Source organism: Micropterus dolomieu, linkage group LG09 (assembly GCF_021292245.1).
Source record: "Micropterus dolomieu isolate WLL.071019.BEF.003 ecotype Adirondacks linkage group LG09, ASM2129224v1, whole genome shotgun sequence".
Taxonomy (NCBI): Eukaryota; Metazoa; Chordata; class Actinopteri; order Centrarchiformes; family Centrarchidae; genus Micropterus; species Micropterus dolomieu.
In genome coordinates, this window is record NC_060158.1 from 9,594,660 (window position 1) to 9,611,505 (window position 16,846).

The 16,846-nt window shown below is 40.9% G+C and overlaps 1 protein-coding gene across 2 annotated transcripts in view; it reads left to right on the forward strand.

Moving 5' to 3' along the window:
- The window catches only part of LOC123976106 (ephrin type-A receptor 7-like), a 157,785-nt gene that overhangs the window by 106,480 nt on the left and 34,459 nt on the right, over positions 1-16,846 (forward strand). For both annotated transcript variants that reach the window (XM_046057943.1, XM_046057944.1), the window contains exon 5: positions 2,331-2,660. In XM_046057943.1, the coding sequence (XP_045913899.1) occupies positions 2,331-2,660 (330 nt within the window). The remainder of the gene's footprint in view (positions 1-2,330; positions 2,661-16,846) is intronic.

Genomic DNA, 16,846 nt, shown 5'->3' on the forward strand with positions numbered 1-16,846 from the left:
GATTTTTACCCAAGTCTCATTGATAGCATAGATTATTTTCCTTGACTCAATTGAAGTGTTTCCCCCTTTTTTGGTAAGTGTCCTTGTTAATAGTGAGGGTGACATGTGTGGTGTCCTGAAATGGGAAAACAACCTAGAGCAGTGGTCGGCAATAGGCGGCCTGCTGGCCAGATTGCTTTGATAGCAGAAAAATATACAATAAAAAATTGATTATGGCTGGTGCGGAAATAGATCTGTCATGATAGCTACAGTTACTCACACAGTCACTTACTTTTAAGTGATTGTGCCTCCAAAATAAAAGTGCAAGAATGTTTTTTGTCAAGTTTATTGAGAGCTTTTACTTTGAAGAGTTCTGAAGGACATTCAAAAGAGACTCTGGCCTGCTTGACACATCTTTGAAAAAGCCGTCCGTAAACGTGTGATTGGATTCCCCTGAATTTCCTCAGGGAATTGAAAATAAGCTTCCATTGGTTTATGAATGTGGATCAAACGCCGGAATGCACACACACTGCAGCACATGCTTTATTGTGAGCATGTGCAAAAGTGTCCTTATAATCAATTTGTTGTTTTGATTTACAATGGGCATTATCAACGGGTGCATACCAAAATGCCTCAAGTGCAAGTGAGTGCAAAGTTGTTAAAACAACATCAAGAGCAAGTTTTGATTTGTTTAGTGTAGTATGCTGGAGCAACGGAGGCAGTCAAAGAGTGATTCTGATGGACGGGGGGAATGGAAATGGAAGATGGACAAAGATGGAGCGTAAAAGAGGGCAAAAGATGGGAAAGAGAGGGGCAAGGGAGTTGGGGAGGTCAAGCTTTAATAAGCGGCACTTTGATTCAAAGATGAAAAGAGGGAGAGCAATGTGACTAAAAAGGCCCAGCTGTGTCTACATCTGTGTATGTGTGCTTGTGTATGTGTGTTCACGCTGAATGCTTTCTGGTCTTATGTAACTCTGTGCTCCACGTGTGTCTGGGAGCGGGATGCAGCTGTGGTGTGTGACGTGTTTGACAGCACGCACAGAGCAGCACACCTTCACTTATTCATGACACAGCACATAGACACACACACATATACAAGGAGGGACGCATATAAAATTCATGGCTTTAATGGACCTAAGCTCTATTCAGCCTCCGTGTGCAAGGACCTGCAGGAAAAGGTACAGGTCAGTAAGGAGAGTGACTTAATGATGAGATACAGGCCTCTAGCTTGATATTTTAAAGGCCTTTAAATACTGGACTGTATATTTTATTTTTAGCTTTTTTTCACATGTGGCAGTTGATTATAAAACGCCCTATTTTTTAAATTATATCCAAATCCCCGTGCATCTGACAGTGGTCTAAAGACTGATGTAATTTTCCTACAGTTCCTACATTTTCATTGGCTTTGACAAGTGTGATTCAGACATAAATTATAATTGTCTCATGTTTTGCCTAAAGCATTTCACCACAAGTTCTGACATGGCCAAGGGCCAGCTCAGACTCTTAAGATGCATCTGGCAAATCAGTACCCTCATATCATATCAGACTGATGTTCCGGGAGAGCCTTAAAAGCTTTGTCCATGGCAACTCACTTTTATTTACTGATGGTAAGTGCAGGATTTTCTCCACGCAGCACTGTTGACATCAGTACATAATGGAAAAATGTGCTATCCATGCTTATACGAACATGTTCAGACAAAAGGCATTGTCATGGATAAGCCATTAAATTCACACGTTGGAAAGAGTTTTATTATCTCTTACATACACATAGCTACTGCTTTTAGCCTTAGTCCTATTCCTAAGTGCTTTCCTGTCTGTCTGTCTTCTCCATCCCAATCCAATAAATGTTTGTTTTTTTGACTCCCACTACCAAACCACAATAATCATAATATCACAGCAACAACTCCACATTTTCAATTGCCTCTTCCCATTATGGTCCAAGGGTTCAAATCACAATTGTTTAACACCAAAGCCTACAGGATTATCCTTGCGTGTTGTGCAAACTGAGTCTATGCAAATACATTGGGTATTATGGTGTGTATGCAACATGATGTTAGCATGTGTTAGTCTCTTAAAGGCCTGTAGAAATGCCCAGCTTCACTTTTACAGTTACAATAAGTGGACAAAGGGAAATAGTTTTTCAGTACGTAATGCGGCTGCTCCGTGTGCGTTTAAATCCATTGCTTGGCATTTCTTAAGAATTGCAGAAGCCATGATGTTTTATTAAATACTGATATTTACAAAAGATGGTATCTAGACATATTGTCTAGTGTCTTTGTTTATTTTCAAAAAAAGACTAAATTCTGTAGGGCTGTAATAATAAACCAAAATTCTTTCTCTTGTCTCTCCAGGGCCCCCCTCCCCACCTAGAGACTTGGTCTACACCCTGAAGCAGTCCACACTAATCTTGGAGTGGGCCGCACCATCCGACACAGGAGGCAGGGCGGATCTGACATACAGCGTGGGGTGCCGGAGGTGCATCGGGAGGCACTGCGAGCCGTGCGGAGCAAGTCTTGGCTTTGTCCCTCAGCAGGTTGGCTTGATTGAAAGGACGGTGACTGTGGTCAATCTTCTCCCCAACACCAACTACACGTTTACTGTAGAAGCCTTGAACGGAGTGTCAGAGCTGCTGCCCAACAAGAGGTTCTACACCCAGGTCAACGTGTCAACAAGCTTGCCTGGTGAGTCCCAGTTTGATTGATTGCACAAATTCGCACACAGCATGCACAAGGAAAGAGCTTTTTACATCTTAAGTCACAGTACAAGTCTGCACAGTCAGGAAACAAACTGCTGAGCAAGAGTGAGGTCACACTGTATCTCCAAGAAGAAGATGTATAGACAAACCAGCACACTTGAACATCTCTTTAATGCTTAGTGCACTTAGACTACATTACTTGTCAGCTAAAAATGAATTTTAAATCAGCTCTGTGTGTTTCTCATTTTGAATATCTTGCAGTTTGCCACATTTTAAGTCCCTGCTGATTTGACTGAATTTGCAGTCTTTTTGTAGTAATATCTGTGCTATTTTGATATAGATTGTTCTAATGTTTAAAACCTGCCTGTTGGGAAAAGACTCTATTCACAACTACAGGACGTAATCTTATGTAATCAGTTTACTACATGGCATACTAAAAAATCACCTAAAAAAATGGCCTTAGCTGTGTGAAAAAGCACCTCTGGCTTTCAAGGTCTTGTTACACAAAAGGCCAACTTCCTTTAACATTAGTGGAGGCAGCTGTCAGTTCAGCAAGGGTGGGCAGCTTATATGCTTATACACACATACCCACAAAGTATATGCATGTACATTCACACTCTGTTCAGAAATAGATTTATGTACACTCCTAGACACTGACCTTTTGAATACGCTTGTAAAGTAGATTCTCAACATGCATACAGCAACATACAGTAGAGTACACACATACACAAAGGCATTCAAAACCAAATGTGCATCCAGTTAAAGTGACTTTCATTTGTGTGTATGCTTATAGCAACACAGACTCCTTCCCCATACTGACAGTGTGCCCGTCACTGCAGACAGAGCAAAAAGTCTCACTGGTGGAGGTGATGTCATTTTCAGCAGCAGAAATCTTCGGCAGGCCATTAGCCAGGGACTTGAAAACACACTTTCCCAAGTAGCCGTGTCAACCAGCTCTGCAACGGTTGTATTTGGAGGCGCTCAAGTGTGAAAAGACCAAACACACACACAATAATATTAAAATATATATATATATATGTGTGTGTGTGTGTGTGTGATATAGAGAGAGAGAGAGAGAGAGAGAGAGAGAGAGAGAGAGAGAGACACACACATTCTGGCTTGAATGCTGATAAACTCCCTCTAATACACAAATGCACACACATTTTCGAAAAGGCTTGTTTACTCTGTTTCTTTGCAAATCCTTCATTTGAAAATGCTGAAAGAAATATTATTCCGAAGAGATTGACGCATAATGAAGCAAATGTATCATGAGGGCAGAGAGACTGAAAGGTGGTGCACAAGGAAGAAGGTGATGAAGAAACAATGAGAAAGTGAGAATGGCAGAGTGTGTTTTTGCCACTAATTGGAAATTAGCTTAGAGAAATGTGCTACATAATGAATAGAGAGGTGCTAGTCATATGCGAGTGCTGAGGTGGCAGCAGCACTCAGTATGGGTCTCTGGTTAGTTTCAAGTGAGTTCATTGAGCTATAACAGTGTGTTTATGATTGCAAAGGTAGGCATACTTTCACTTAATTGATGAATGAAGTAAGAGGTTTGCATGTAAATAAAAACTTGTATTGAGTCTTTTAGTGTGAAAGTGCCCTGCCTCTGTGTGCACAAGTAGTGTAGCTTTAAGGAGTTTGATGTTTAGAGCAGGGCAGGAAGTGCCCCCTTCATCTGGCCTTATGCCGTTCAAAGAATTATATGCCATCTGATTTGGCTATGTTCTCCTCTGCATCATTCTGTTCAATATGGTTTTAGACACCAGTGTCTTTTGTCATTCTGAATTGTTATTAGGCTGAGCTAATTATCGCATTATTATAAACTATGATGAACCGCTCATGGGTCACATCTCTTTCTCTCTCGTCTAGGCGCCGTCTCTCAATCTCCTTCAGTTCTCATGCATTAGTACCTGTTGTTATCCCTGTGTTCAGCTGTGGCTTCTTTGACATACAGTATGCTAATGTTGGTGTCTGCTGTAGTGTTTAACATTTCAAATTTGTTGTAAATTGTTGTTACTAACTATTAGACTATTAGATAAGTTATCGTGGCCATTCACATTAATACAAAAAAACATGAATGTCTCACAGTATTGAGTACAATGTCATTATTTAGCCTGACCTTCTGTCAACACCCCCAACCAGTTGAACACAGACGCCCCCGACACTGGGGGCAGCATGCATTTTTGGTGCAAAATACAAATTGAAAATCCATGGACCATCCTAGTATTTTGTCACTCTAGGCATACTACACACCTCCGTGAAGCTAGGAGGCTCAACTAGAATGTCAAACCAATTCTTTTTATCCACTCTGAACACACATCAAACACCAAGCATCTAATGAACTTATATCTCAAAATAAATCGCTCTGCAATCACTGTACATGCATTTATTGCCATCCATATATCTCTCATCTGACCACTCTAATGAAAGCTCAGCTCCAGCTCTGATCCGCTGTGTAACTAATATCACTCAAATCACAAAACTCACAGTTATTAGCCAGATAATAATAAAAATAAATGTATACCAAAGGATTCGTCTGCTCAAGACGAAGAGCTCACTTACAGCCCTGTAGGATGTTCTCTTCAAGTTGTGGGCTTGTAAAGCATGGGAGTGCTTTTGGCCACAGGGATGTTCAATATAATATCGATATTCACGGTTTTTATCAATATTTCAATGTTTTGGAAGCTGTTATTTGGAATGTGGTTTGTATGGACAGAAATAGTGTTTTGAAGAAAACTCCCAATAAAAGTGAACAATAAATATGGCCAAAACATGGACATTCACCTTGTCTCCTTGAAAAATTGTGTAATAACCGTTGTATATTAGTTTCTTTTCATCAAATTTACAGTTACAGTTGTATTCCAGGTGTATTAGAAGATAATGAGTTGCATTATAATGAGTTGAATGATGGTTTTGATGGTGATATTGCTATTAGAATATAGATTTTATACCAGGCAAGGATGAAAATATATTTCCTTTATTGCATCTCTCTTTACTCTTAAACAGAAAAATAAATAGTTTTGGTGATTCATATTCCTTAGCCTCTGACCTATGAAAGCAGACCAGAATTATGCATCTAGGCCTAATGGTTGAGGAGTTATTACTGATTAATTTTGGGTATGTTATTTTAGTCGTTATTCCTGGAAATGGGTGTCTAGTAGTATAGTTTCCAATTGGTTTAAGTTAAATTCATTATTTCCATGGACTTAGAATCTTAGTTTATTTTTTTGCCCTGGCATTTGGCCTTTGTGCTCTCAAGAAATTGAAAGCACCAAAGACTAAGAGGCCTTTCCCCTACAATGATGAAATTCCAGGGCTGGTTGAGAGTATTTATAATGAACGTGTGTGCTTCTCAGTGGCCCAGATTATCTTGTGGACCAGCTGTAAATGTTATGTAAGTGTATCATCGGGACACCTGGACTATAGGGTGATTGAGAGGCTTAAGGGCAGCCATAGGCTGTATGTGTCCAGTATGCGCCAAACCCCCGTACTGTAGAGCATTTCCTGCTTATCCATCAGTAAACCCTTTGCCTGATATCAGACAATTGTCAACTTGTTGCACCCCATTTCTACCTTCAGTTTTACATTGCCTCCGTTTTCTGTGGTGGAGAGGGATTCTGTTTTCCCTAACCAATCACTAGAGACCAACATACTGAATCTGTCTGAATCTAATGTAATTTTAAGTCGACACTGTTGTGTAGCCATGCCAACATACTGGTTTAGCCGGGGTTTTAAGAGTGGAACGAAAAAATACAAACTACAATAATGACAAGATATGCTGTCTATTGTGAGACTACATTTTCAGTGTCTGTCTAGTTTTTAGCGGGTGCCATTGTTGTTTTTACCCCTCCTTGTTCTGGTGCACAACTTCACAACATTTTACATTAGTCCCACCCCTGGCACGGATTGGCTAATTAGAGCCAAGCGGCGCTCATTGGATTTTCAAATTGAAGCTGCATTTATCAATATCTGATCGAACAAAATAAAAGTTCAGACATACAGACTGCAATTTCAAGAAGTTGTTACTATATACCTTTTAGCACGCATTTGCTTTCTTACACATCCAGTAGACAGAGAACATCATGGTCATCCTATTTTAGGGGAACTGACCACCTGACAAATTAAAATCAGTGTTCACTGTCCATTTGACTTTTGTTTGGTGCACCAAATCCTGAGAAAAAAATCTCACCTTCAACTCTTAACTTGTTAAATGCTCAACTCTCTTCACCAATCACTGGTTTACTTCAAATGTGTGTATTTTTCATCCTGGGTAGATTGTGTAATGTCAGCTTGTTTAAGCTTGTTTTCTGAAAACTGTTTTTATGAGAGGGCTAGTGAAAGCCTTGAGGTCCTACAATATAGTGGAAGGATGTTAAAGACAAAGCTAAAGAAATGCCACGTTGTTAAAATCAGAGCAACATGCTTTTACATTCTTTTTCTAGAATATCTGTTGTCTTTTCTACTCATATCTCACTCAGTTGAAATCTACAGCTGACGCTAACATGACTAACAAGCAACAGCTCCCTCTCTAAAGGGATTTAGCTAGCCAAAAACCCCAAGCTACAAGGTTAGGGACAATATATCAGAAATGGACAAACCTGTGGTGATTACTTTCCCCGTCCCCAGTTCTTTCAACCTTTCTCCCTTATATCTCCCCTTCCCTGTCAGTCTGTCTTGTCAGCAGTTGCCATGGCGTTGATTTGTGGTTATTATGGGGTATTAGGGTGTGAGTTGTCCTGCTAACCGTGTCATCCCAGAGGGATTGGACATGGGGTTAGGAGAGTGTGTTTGCAGGGGCTTCAGAAGACTTTCTGTGTCAGGGAGGATTTAGACTGACATTTGGGGTGGGGTGTTTAATGCAGCCCGTGTGTGTGTGTGTGTGTGTGTGTGTGTGAGAGAGAGAGAGAGCGAGGGAGAGATTTTTAAAATGGTATTTGATTTTGAATTACTTTTTGTGGGTCTTTCCTTACCTCTCCTGACTTCATCAGTTGCATGTAAGCTTTTGTTCAAAGACCTGTGTTTTCCACACATGACGAGGCAAAGCATGGTTCAGATCAGCTAACCAGCTGTAAAGCCTCTTGCCTGCTCTTTTCAATGGACACATCTCCCTTAGGGTCAGGTGGGATTGTGCTGTGTGAATGTCTGTATGCACCTGCATTAGTATTATAGGACTGCAGTGGGATTAGGAACATGCTCACTTGTATCAGGCATGGCATATATTTTCAGTAATGCTAGTGGAAACAGAATTAAGGCTTGATGTAGATGAAACTTGAGCTAGATGACATTTTATACACGCACATATAATAAACTGTTATTATTATTATTATCGGGTTTAAGAAAGCATGTAAACCAGTAAACTATCCCTAAAAATATAGTACTAAATTAAATAATTATCAAACTAGTCATGTAGTCAATTAGACATTTAAAATGTATATCTCTTGACGAAAAAGTAAACAAAATGGCATCCCTAATCCATATTTGATTCACCAACATTAACACAACTTCCTATCTAAAGGATTTCAGCATTTTGTTGCCATGGGAGACAACAAAAACCAGAGAAATGGGGACAGACCCATAATGTTTTTGTCCACTACACAGTAGGTAGTATGTTGGTCCATACTAAATCCATAAGCACTATATTTTCACTACAGAATAAGACCAACAATGGAAAACATTGTTGGAGTTTGGGAGTGAGATCCCCCGTGCACTGTGAAGTGAGGTAGCTCATCTGCAGGAGCAGGCGGTAATGGTCGGAAATCCTGTGCAGCCAGGTCAGGTAGACAATAAAAAAATAAATAAATCCCATCCCTGCACAGATCTCAGCCTTGTGTCTGTACATGTGTGTGCGCCTCCACACCAAGACTTTACACCATCAAAACTTACTGACCTTTATGAATACTGCAGCAAGGATTTGGAACAAAGCTAACACATACCAGCACATACACACACACACACACACACTCTCTTTCTCTCTTGCCACCTCACTCATCATCTCTTCATTACTTTTTTTTTTTTTTTTTACCTACTCCTCTCTTCTGTATACCGATCTCTTCTTTTTTTACTCTCTATTTCCTTCCTCATTTCCCCCACCCTATCTTTTCCTACTCTTCCCATAAAGTCACTATTCTTAGATTGTAATTTCTCTCCCTCCTCCTCCTGCCTTTCCATCTACAACCACTCTTTCCGCTATCCTCTCTTCCTCTCGCCACCTGTCTTGACATAATCACTGCTGCCCTCTTCCTCCTCACCTCTCTGCTTCTCTCTATACTCTCTACAACTCTTTCCCCCTCTCCTCTTACTGTACAATATTAGTTTTTTTGGGCACACTAAGCTTGTTAGCAGCGGGTGGTATGGTTTAGCTGGCGGCTGAGGGCCAAAAGAGCCTGAAGATTTAAGGGCACGGTCTGAGATTGGTAGAGAAAAAGTGCTAAGGGGTGTTATATTATGGCCAAATCACTCCAACCACACACAGAGACACACAGGGTCAGTCTACATCTATGCATAAGATTTTATTTATTTGTGGATGAAATGCACCTGAGACAGCATATTAAATGTAGTGACAAACCAAAAACTTATTAAATTCTTTTAAAGGATCTCCTCAAACCGGATGCTTGCACATGCACAGCAGAGGAGTGGATTTCTCCCAGACAAATGGGGTTTTATCAGGACTCTCCAGGCCACCAAGGGGAAGGGGGGAGTTTTGCATGGTGTGTCATGGATGGATGGATGGATAAAAGGGAAGAGGAGAGAGGGGACTAGAAACATGACTGGAGTTGCGTGAGGAGATGGGGCATGGGTTGGGCAAATGGGGGATCAGTTTTGCCCGGGGCTCATGAGGCCCTTTATCCAGCTGTGGATTAGGAATGCATACTGTGCGTGTTTGTGTGTGTGTGTGTGTGAGCTGCTTTGCATGCACCAGGCCATATACATATTTTCATGTGTGTGCTTTACCATGCTTGCATGCCATATGCTCTGTGCATTGCTTCATGGTTGATTTGTGCATGATGGGATAACGACATCCTGCCCCTGAATTGTTCAGTGTGTGTGTGTGTGTGTGTGTGTGGGTGTGTGTGTTTTGTGTGCGATCAAAACACACTTGGGTTGAATGTCTTGGCCCCCAGTGGTACACCCAAAGCGCTTTAGCTGAGGCAGGGAAGAAAAGAGAGATGCAGGAAGGCTGTAGAGATGGGGTGGAGGTGCGGGTCAGGGAGGAGGAAGGATTGGCATTTCAATATCCTGAGAGGATTACTGGCCGGGCTTTAGATGGCTGGTCCCTGCGGAGTTACATGGGCCTGAGAGATGAACGCATAAAGGGAGGAGAGGAGAGAGGGATGAATATAGAAGTGGAGGGAAGGGGAGAGGTGAGCGGTGTTGCATTGTGAGCAGAATGCTTTCTGGGTGCTGGGGAAAGGAAAGGAGGCAGAGGGTAAAGAGCAAAAGCCACTGACAGGAGAAACTTTTTTTGTTTGAACTATCTGGAGCTATCTGATGTTTTAAATATTAAGTATCTTCGAAAACTGCTTAAGGAGTACATTTACAAGTTCTCATGTGTGGATAAAAGTTAGGAGCTGAGAGAAGGACAGTAAGGTCTACAGATGAAAAGGAAGAAATATAAGAGGTACATAAAGAGTCAAAAGCGACTAGAAGCAAGCGAGGAAAGGTGAGACAAGCAGCACAGGATATAGAGTGTAAGAATACAGAAGAATAAAATTATAAAGTTGAGGAAAGCAGAAATCAAAAGAACTGTAGTAGAATCCTGGTATCAATGGTGGAAGAAGTTCTCAGATCATTTACCTAAAAAGTGCAAGAGAAAATACTCCACTGCAACTACATAAATAGCTGAGTAAAAGAACAGTATTATCAGACAAATGGACTTAAAGTAACGAAAGTATTATTATATTAATGGGGTAGGAAGGGAGAAAAACAAGTTTCTGCAACACATATCTGTGTTAATATATTTGGAATATTCATTAATGTTTTTGTGTGAAATATTTAAGATGTTTACTTCTTTGGCCCTAGGAAAATTACTTTAATTAAATCCCCTGTGAACGTTAGAGTGGGGATCTCTTAGGTGGAACTGCTAACAACTATGGCCTGGACCAAACACTGCTTTTTTTTTAAATGCTCATTGCATTGTTTGTAATGTAAAGTAACTGGTAACTATAACGGTTAAATAAATGTAGTGGCGTAAACACAAAGAACAACTCAAAATTTAACTCACCTATTGTACACTGGTTGGATAAATGGACTTATTTACTTTGCACTACTGCCTGGTATGCTATTTCCTGTAGGGTCAAAGAATTGAGGAAAAGCGAATATTGGATGTTTGAATGATGGAAGGAAAGAAGATAAGAGGGGAGGCTAAACAGAACGATGGAGTTAGCGTTGTCCCTGACTCTCTTGATTTAACGCCTCTCATGATTTTCTAAGAACTCTGGCTTCTGGCTTCTGAGTACACGTTTCAGTTTGACTGTTTGAATATTTATAAGTTTGAGCATGAAGTGATTTGGGATCACACCTTTCCAGCATCGTGACAGAGAAAAACTGTCAAGTCCTGTTTTGTGTTTTATTTTTTTCATCCACTGAATAAGTGCTCCTCTGCTTCTTTGTCATTTAGGTTCCAATAGCCTTTTTAAATTATTATTATTATTTTTTTTTACACCTCTCCACCTTCTTTCCCTGATCCCCGCCTCCAGCCCTCTGCATGGAGGCGTTTGGATCCTTTTTGCCTCCTTAATTAGAAGTGATGGGAAGGTGAGGCTTCAGCAGGCACCAAATGAATAGAGTCATCAAGCTACTTTTCAGGACTATAGCCCAGACACTTAAGACGCCTTTTCACCCTGTGATGGGAATTTTAATTGCCTACCTCTTGGCTTATAATTGGAGTCTATGAAGAGGCACTCTCAGGGTCTTTAGTATGTGTGCTCTGTATGTGGATTTTACCAGTTGTTTCTTGTTGTTCTGGGAATTGTGGAGTTCATTTAGGAACAAAAATAAAGCTTAGAGGTAGTTGATGACACACACGTACACACTCAATTTTATCTTCATAATCAGAGTATTATACAGGGCTTGAGGTATTTTTTTTATGTGCATCTTTATCCAAATCCCTTTCAGGAGGGAAAGGAAACGGGTGAGAGCTCTTTCTCTTATCGTCAAGAAGAGACTACAAAGAAATATTGAAACTTCAGAATCATTCTCATCTCTCATTTTCTCCTTCTAATACCTTGTGTGTCTTTATCGTGCCTATGTTGAGAGAGCTTGGCTGCGGTTGTGTGTTTGTGCCATCTTTGTTTTTTGTTTTTTTTGGTGGGGTTTGTTGCTGGAGGGGAAGGGAGGTTGGCGGCATCCTGCTGTGCCAAAGATAGAGAGAAAGTTGTGCAGCTGTCTTTGTGAATGACAGCGTGCTCCTTCCTGATACAACAGTAGGTGGGTGACAGACAGTTCAGCTCATCAGTCCAACATTACACACATACACGCTTCTTTGTCATTCACTGGGCCTCTTTTACATAATTTTGTGCCTCCAATTGTCTTTAGAAGTATATACACTATACTTTTTTATGAAATATTTTGGTTTTCATCGAAGACCATCTTATACCTATCTTGGTATGCATAAAAAAGAAACTGTGTTTTTGTCTTAGCATTTACTGTAGGTTTGTTTAATCTATTCTTTATCTCCTGTCCTTCTCATATTCTCCTAGCGGTGTACTGTTGCTAATCACTCCCTATATTTATTTGACAGCTTAATTTATGAACTACGGTTTGATATACAAAATATATGATCAGCTCAAAAGATATGGTGCACTGTTAAAGATTAAACTACCTAACAGTGTATAAAATTGTCAAAATTTGCTCATCAACCAGCAGTAAAATACTACTTTAAATTAATCTATCAGTAATAATGATCTAACAATATATAGTATAACACTTAGAGGGTTATGTTTTCTGAATTATGAGTTTTATACTTTTTATACTTTTGATTACAGTACTTTCGCGTAGGGGGCATTTTCCTTTAAGGACTTTAAATGGAGCAATTTTATATTGCAGCATTGCTATCTGATTTAATTGAAAGACGTGAATACTTTAAGCAGTGCTGCATTCTCCAAACATAGCATCCAATATATGACACCCTCCTCTCTCAACATGTTTGGCTCGCACTTGACTTGACTTTGCACTTGCACTATGTCAGTAGTGAAAGAAAGAGAATGCAGAGATGTGAGCATATGTGTGCATGCATTCACTCCCCTTCCAAGTCTGTCAGGGCACATAGAGCTTTTCTTCACATGCGGAGCCAATCTCCTGCAGCAGGTTTAGGTCAGCCACTCTACAGCATGTGTGTGTTTTTTTTCTGAGTGTGTGTGTGGGGCCTGTGTTTTTATTTGTTTGAAACTCTGGGAAAAGGCTGTCTGGCTTGACGGACGTGTCATGATCAGACCATGCTACTGCCTTTAGGCTAAAGCACACTTGGCCCAAAAAGTGTTCAGAATCCGTTGGTGTGCAGCTGTCAAGAGCAGTTTAAGCAAGTCAGCCCCAGTCGCTCTGCCCTGGTGGGAGTGTGGGATGCCAGATTTGACAGACTTGTTGGCTCTATAAAGGTCAGGCCAACAGGTAATAGGTGGTTTTTGACATAAAGCAGCTTCTCATTTTCTTTTTCTTGATATCATCCTCTAAACTCACTAGACAAAAACCGCTAATACCAGTTTATTATCAATCGTTACTTTCATGTATTTCATACATTTCATTGTAAGCTTATGTTCAGTGCCTGGTGGGTTTTTGGTGTTTTGTTTGCACGGCTGGATTATGTCGATCAGGCCCTTTGGAATATATCTTACAGCGAGAGACATTTTGCCTTGTCTTGCTTGTTGGCTTGCTCTCTGTTCTGTTCTTTCACTCGCCCACCCACCTACTGATTGACACATTAAATCATTCCATCACTGAGAGTCTCCTCTCTGTTACACAACGAGACACCAGTATCTCTCACACAAACGCACACATTCACACACTTGCACACAACTAGGCGGATCAAGTCCCTGCAACCTATAATCTTGTAGTTTAGATGAAAATGTGCCCCATCCAGGTGTCTTCCCTGCACAATTCCTCCCACTCTCAGACAAAAATATCCAAATGTGTGTCTGTTGAACTCATTCCCTTTAAACACCTCCCCTCTCCTTTTCTTCCTTTACTGATACGAATGGTAATAATACAGATAATACCTGACTCTGACTGCATCTGCTTACCTCACCTCTGAAGCTGGATCCTGGATCATATCATATTTCCCTTCCCCCTTCCTTCCTACCGCTGCTCCTTATTACAGTATGATCCTACTTTGGTTGTTTGGTGCAGAGCAGAATAATTGTGTGTATGCATGTGTATTGGGATGATGTGTCCAGGTGGTTGGATGCTGATAGGGCAGATTAGACTGCGAGTGGTGAGCAGAGACAGCTTGCCAGATAGCGCGCCACTGCTGGGGCAGGCTGAAAGCAGCAGATTAAAACAGCAAGACCCACTGCAAGATAGTGAGACCTGGGTGGGGTAGCTTCTCTTATATACAACATCATTAGATTAGGCTGCAATCACATGCACGCACGTATAATCACCTGGTGCACCGTGAAATAAAGATGTTGTGGTTTTGAACAGAACAGATTGGAATTGTCTAAATGTTTGTTTCCGTTTCACCATGTCTTCATTCATTATTCACTCAAAGGTGTGATGTTTAAAGACACTTAAAGATGCCAGCTTATTTTAGTTAGCCACCTTCGAAGTCTTTCAGATTTCTGATTCAATTTAAAGACAAAATGTTAACTGTGTGTTTTTGTCGACAAATATTTTAAACGCTGTGCTTTAGTGCCTTATAAGGACACTTTTCAGCTGTTACATTGTGTTTTTGCTTTATTGCTCACACCATTATTTTGTATCATGGTTTTACATTGTATGTATTGCACTGTACATGTATTTGGATTGCTTAGATATTTAGACAGATAGATGCAATTCTTCAATGCTCCACCTTTTTTCTTACATCAAAGAGCTGCTGAAAACCTCTTCGGTGTGCTTCTAATTTCATCAGGAATGCAATGCTTTAAGGTTACCGTCTGGGAGGATACTATTTCTCCAAGCGAAAGATAGTTGAAAGTGTGCAGCAGTGGATTCTGCCTTCAGATAGTCAAGTGTCTTTTCATAAGAACATTTGAAAACTTAAAGTCTCAGTGAAATCTGGCGAGGAACTAAATGCAATGGTACATTACATATTTTCTGATATGCTTTTTGCATCGATAAGCTTGTAGACACCCGTTACTGTAAAGTTAAAATGACCGAAAAGACTTAAAAAAAAAAAGAAAAGAAAAGTTAACCACACCGCTCTTTGGCTGCTTGAAACTTTAATGATTTTGTTAGAATTAGAATTGCATGTGCAAATGCACACTCCATTGGGATTTTGGAACCAGTGGCAGAAATGCTTGTGGCAGTAGGTGTATAAAAAGCCCCAGGGACAGCTGAACCAGAAGAAACGTAATGTTCCCACTCCTCTGCTGTCAGTCACATAAATCGTTGCACTATACTTTTAACCCCAGGTAGAAGCCAGTGGCGCTGTGTCCAGAGGGAAAAACGCTATTGCTTCCCATTAACCCTTTGAACATGAAGATGCCTGTCAGATACATCTCTCTCAATCATTCCTGCCTGCGACTTATAGTATTCTCTGCCATCTTCTTCTCTTCATTCCAAACACACATACAGTCCCTCACTCCTTAATATGCGCAGGCACACAGGAGCGTGGAAAGTTGCACATGCGGTGGAGATGGTGAGAAGCAGAACAACAGAACAATGAAATCCCCCTCCTGACAAGATGGATGTTATCTCAGCAGAGGCACAAACAGGTCTGGGGGGAACAGCGGATTCCCCCGAGAACAGTACTGGAGATTGGAGCTGCGTTGGGGAAAAGGAGAAATAAGGAGATGTGGAGATGACGAGAGTGAATTTCCAGAGAGAAGACCAGTAGAGGCGAGGAAGACAAAATAGAAAAGTAAGAATGACTACGAGATGTTCAGCTGTGCTTGTGCAGTCACCCCTGGGGAGAGCAGCTCCTCTGCCTGTCTCCTTTGATAACGACACAGAGATGCCAGTTGCACCTCCACTGCCTCTGCACACATGGATGCAAAAGCCTACAGCAGCAGCTGCCATTTTGTGCCAAAGTCTTTCCATAGATCTACCTGCCATAGAGACCTGAGAAACAGGGCTGCCACATAACCTCCAGTGTCTGTGGGATTGTGTATCAAGAATAGGGTCTGAATTTAAACTTCAAGAGGTCATATTATGCTTTTAGGCTTTTTCCCCTTTCCTTTTATTGTGTTCTTTTTTGTGCATGTAATACGTTTGCAAAAAGCCCAAGGGGAGTGACCATCTCCCACAGAATACACTGCTCCTGAACTGCCTGAAGACAGCTGGATTATAGTCAAGCCTTTACTTCCATAACCTATCTGCGTCACTTTGTAACGAGCATCATAATGCTCGCCTAGCAGCTAGTGTGGCATGCCATCAAAAACACTAGGGGAGAAACGCACTGAGCTGCAGCCCACACGTTGACAAGACGTCCGCCCGCTGCCTCCCTACCTTTCAGGCAGTCAATGGACATAAAGTTGTTACTGTGATGTAGAGATGGTGCACAGTTAAAACTTTACATGTAAACCATAGACTGTATGTAAAAAGATATGAACAATACATTTGTTGCAAATGAATAACTTACTACTCTGAAACTCTTGCTCCAGTCTAGGTTGCGAACATGACAACACTGGCTTGTCAGGACCCGCCCTAATCTGCTAGGGCGGGTCCTGTTGCTATCTGCTGCTATCTGATTGGCTAGTAGTAACAAAGATCAAATAGAAGTGGGATGCTTTACTCTGTAGCTAAAACAAAGCGGTCAACACACAGGGTGAAATGAGGTACTGCAGCAATAAGCAGTATAACAAAAATATGGTGTATTTCATTGAAAATGAAACCTTTTAAACATTTTCTGGTATAACCAGAGTGTGTGCAGGTAGACAGGCAGGTAGGCAAGCTAATCGTTTCATTCAGACTGAATGTTGTGCTTATTACAGTCCTGCAACAGATGCCAGCTTTTTTGCATTTTCATGTCCTTTTATTTATTTATTAGCCTTTTATTTATTGATTGCTCCTCAAGAG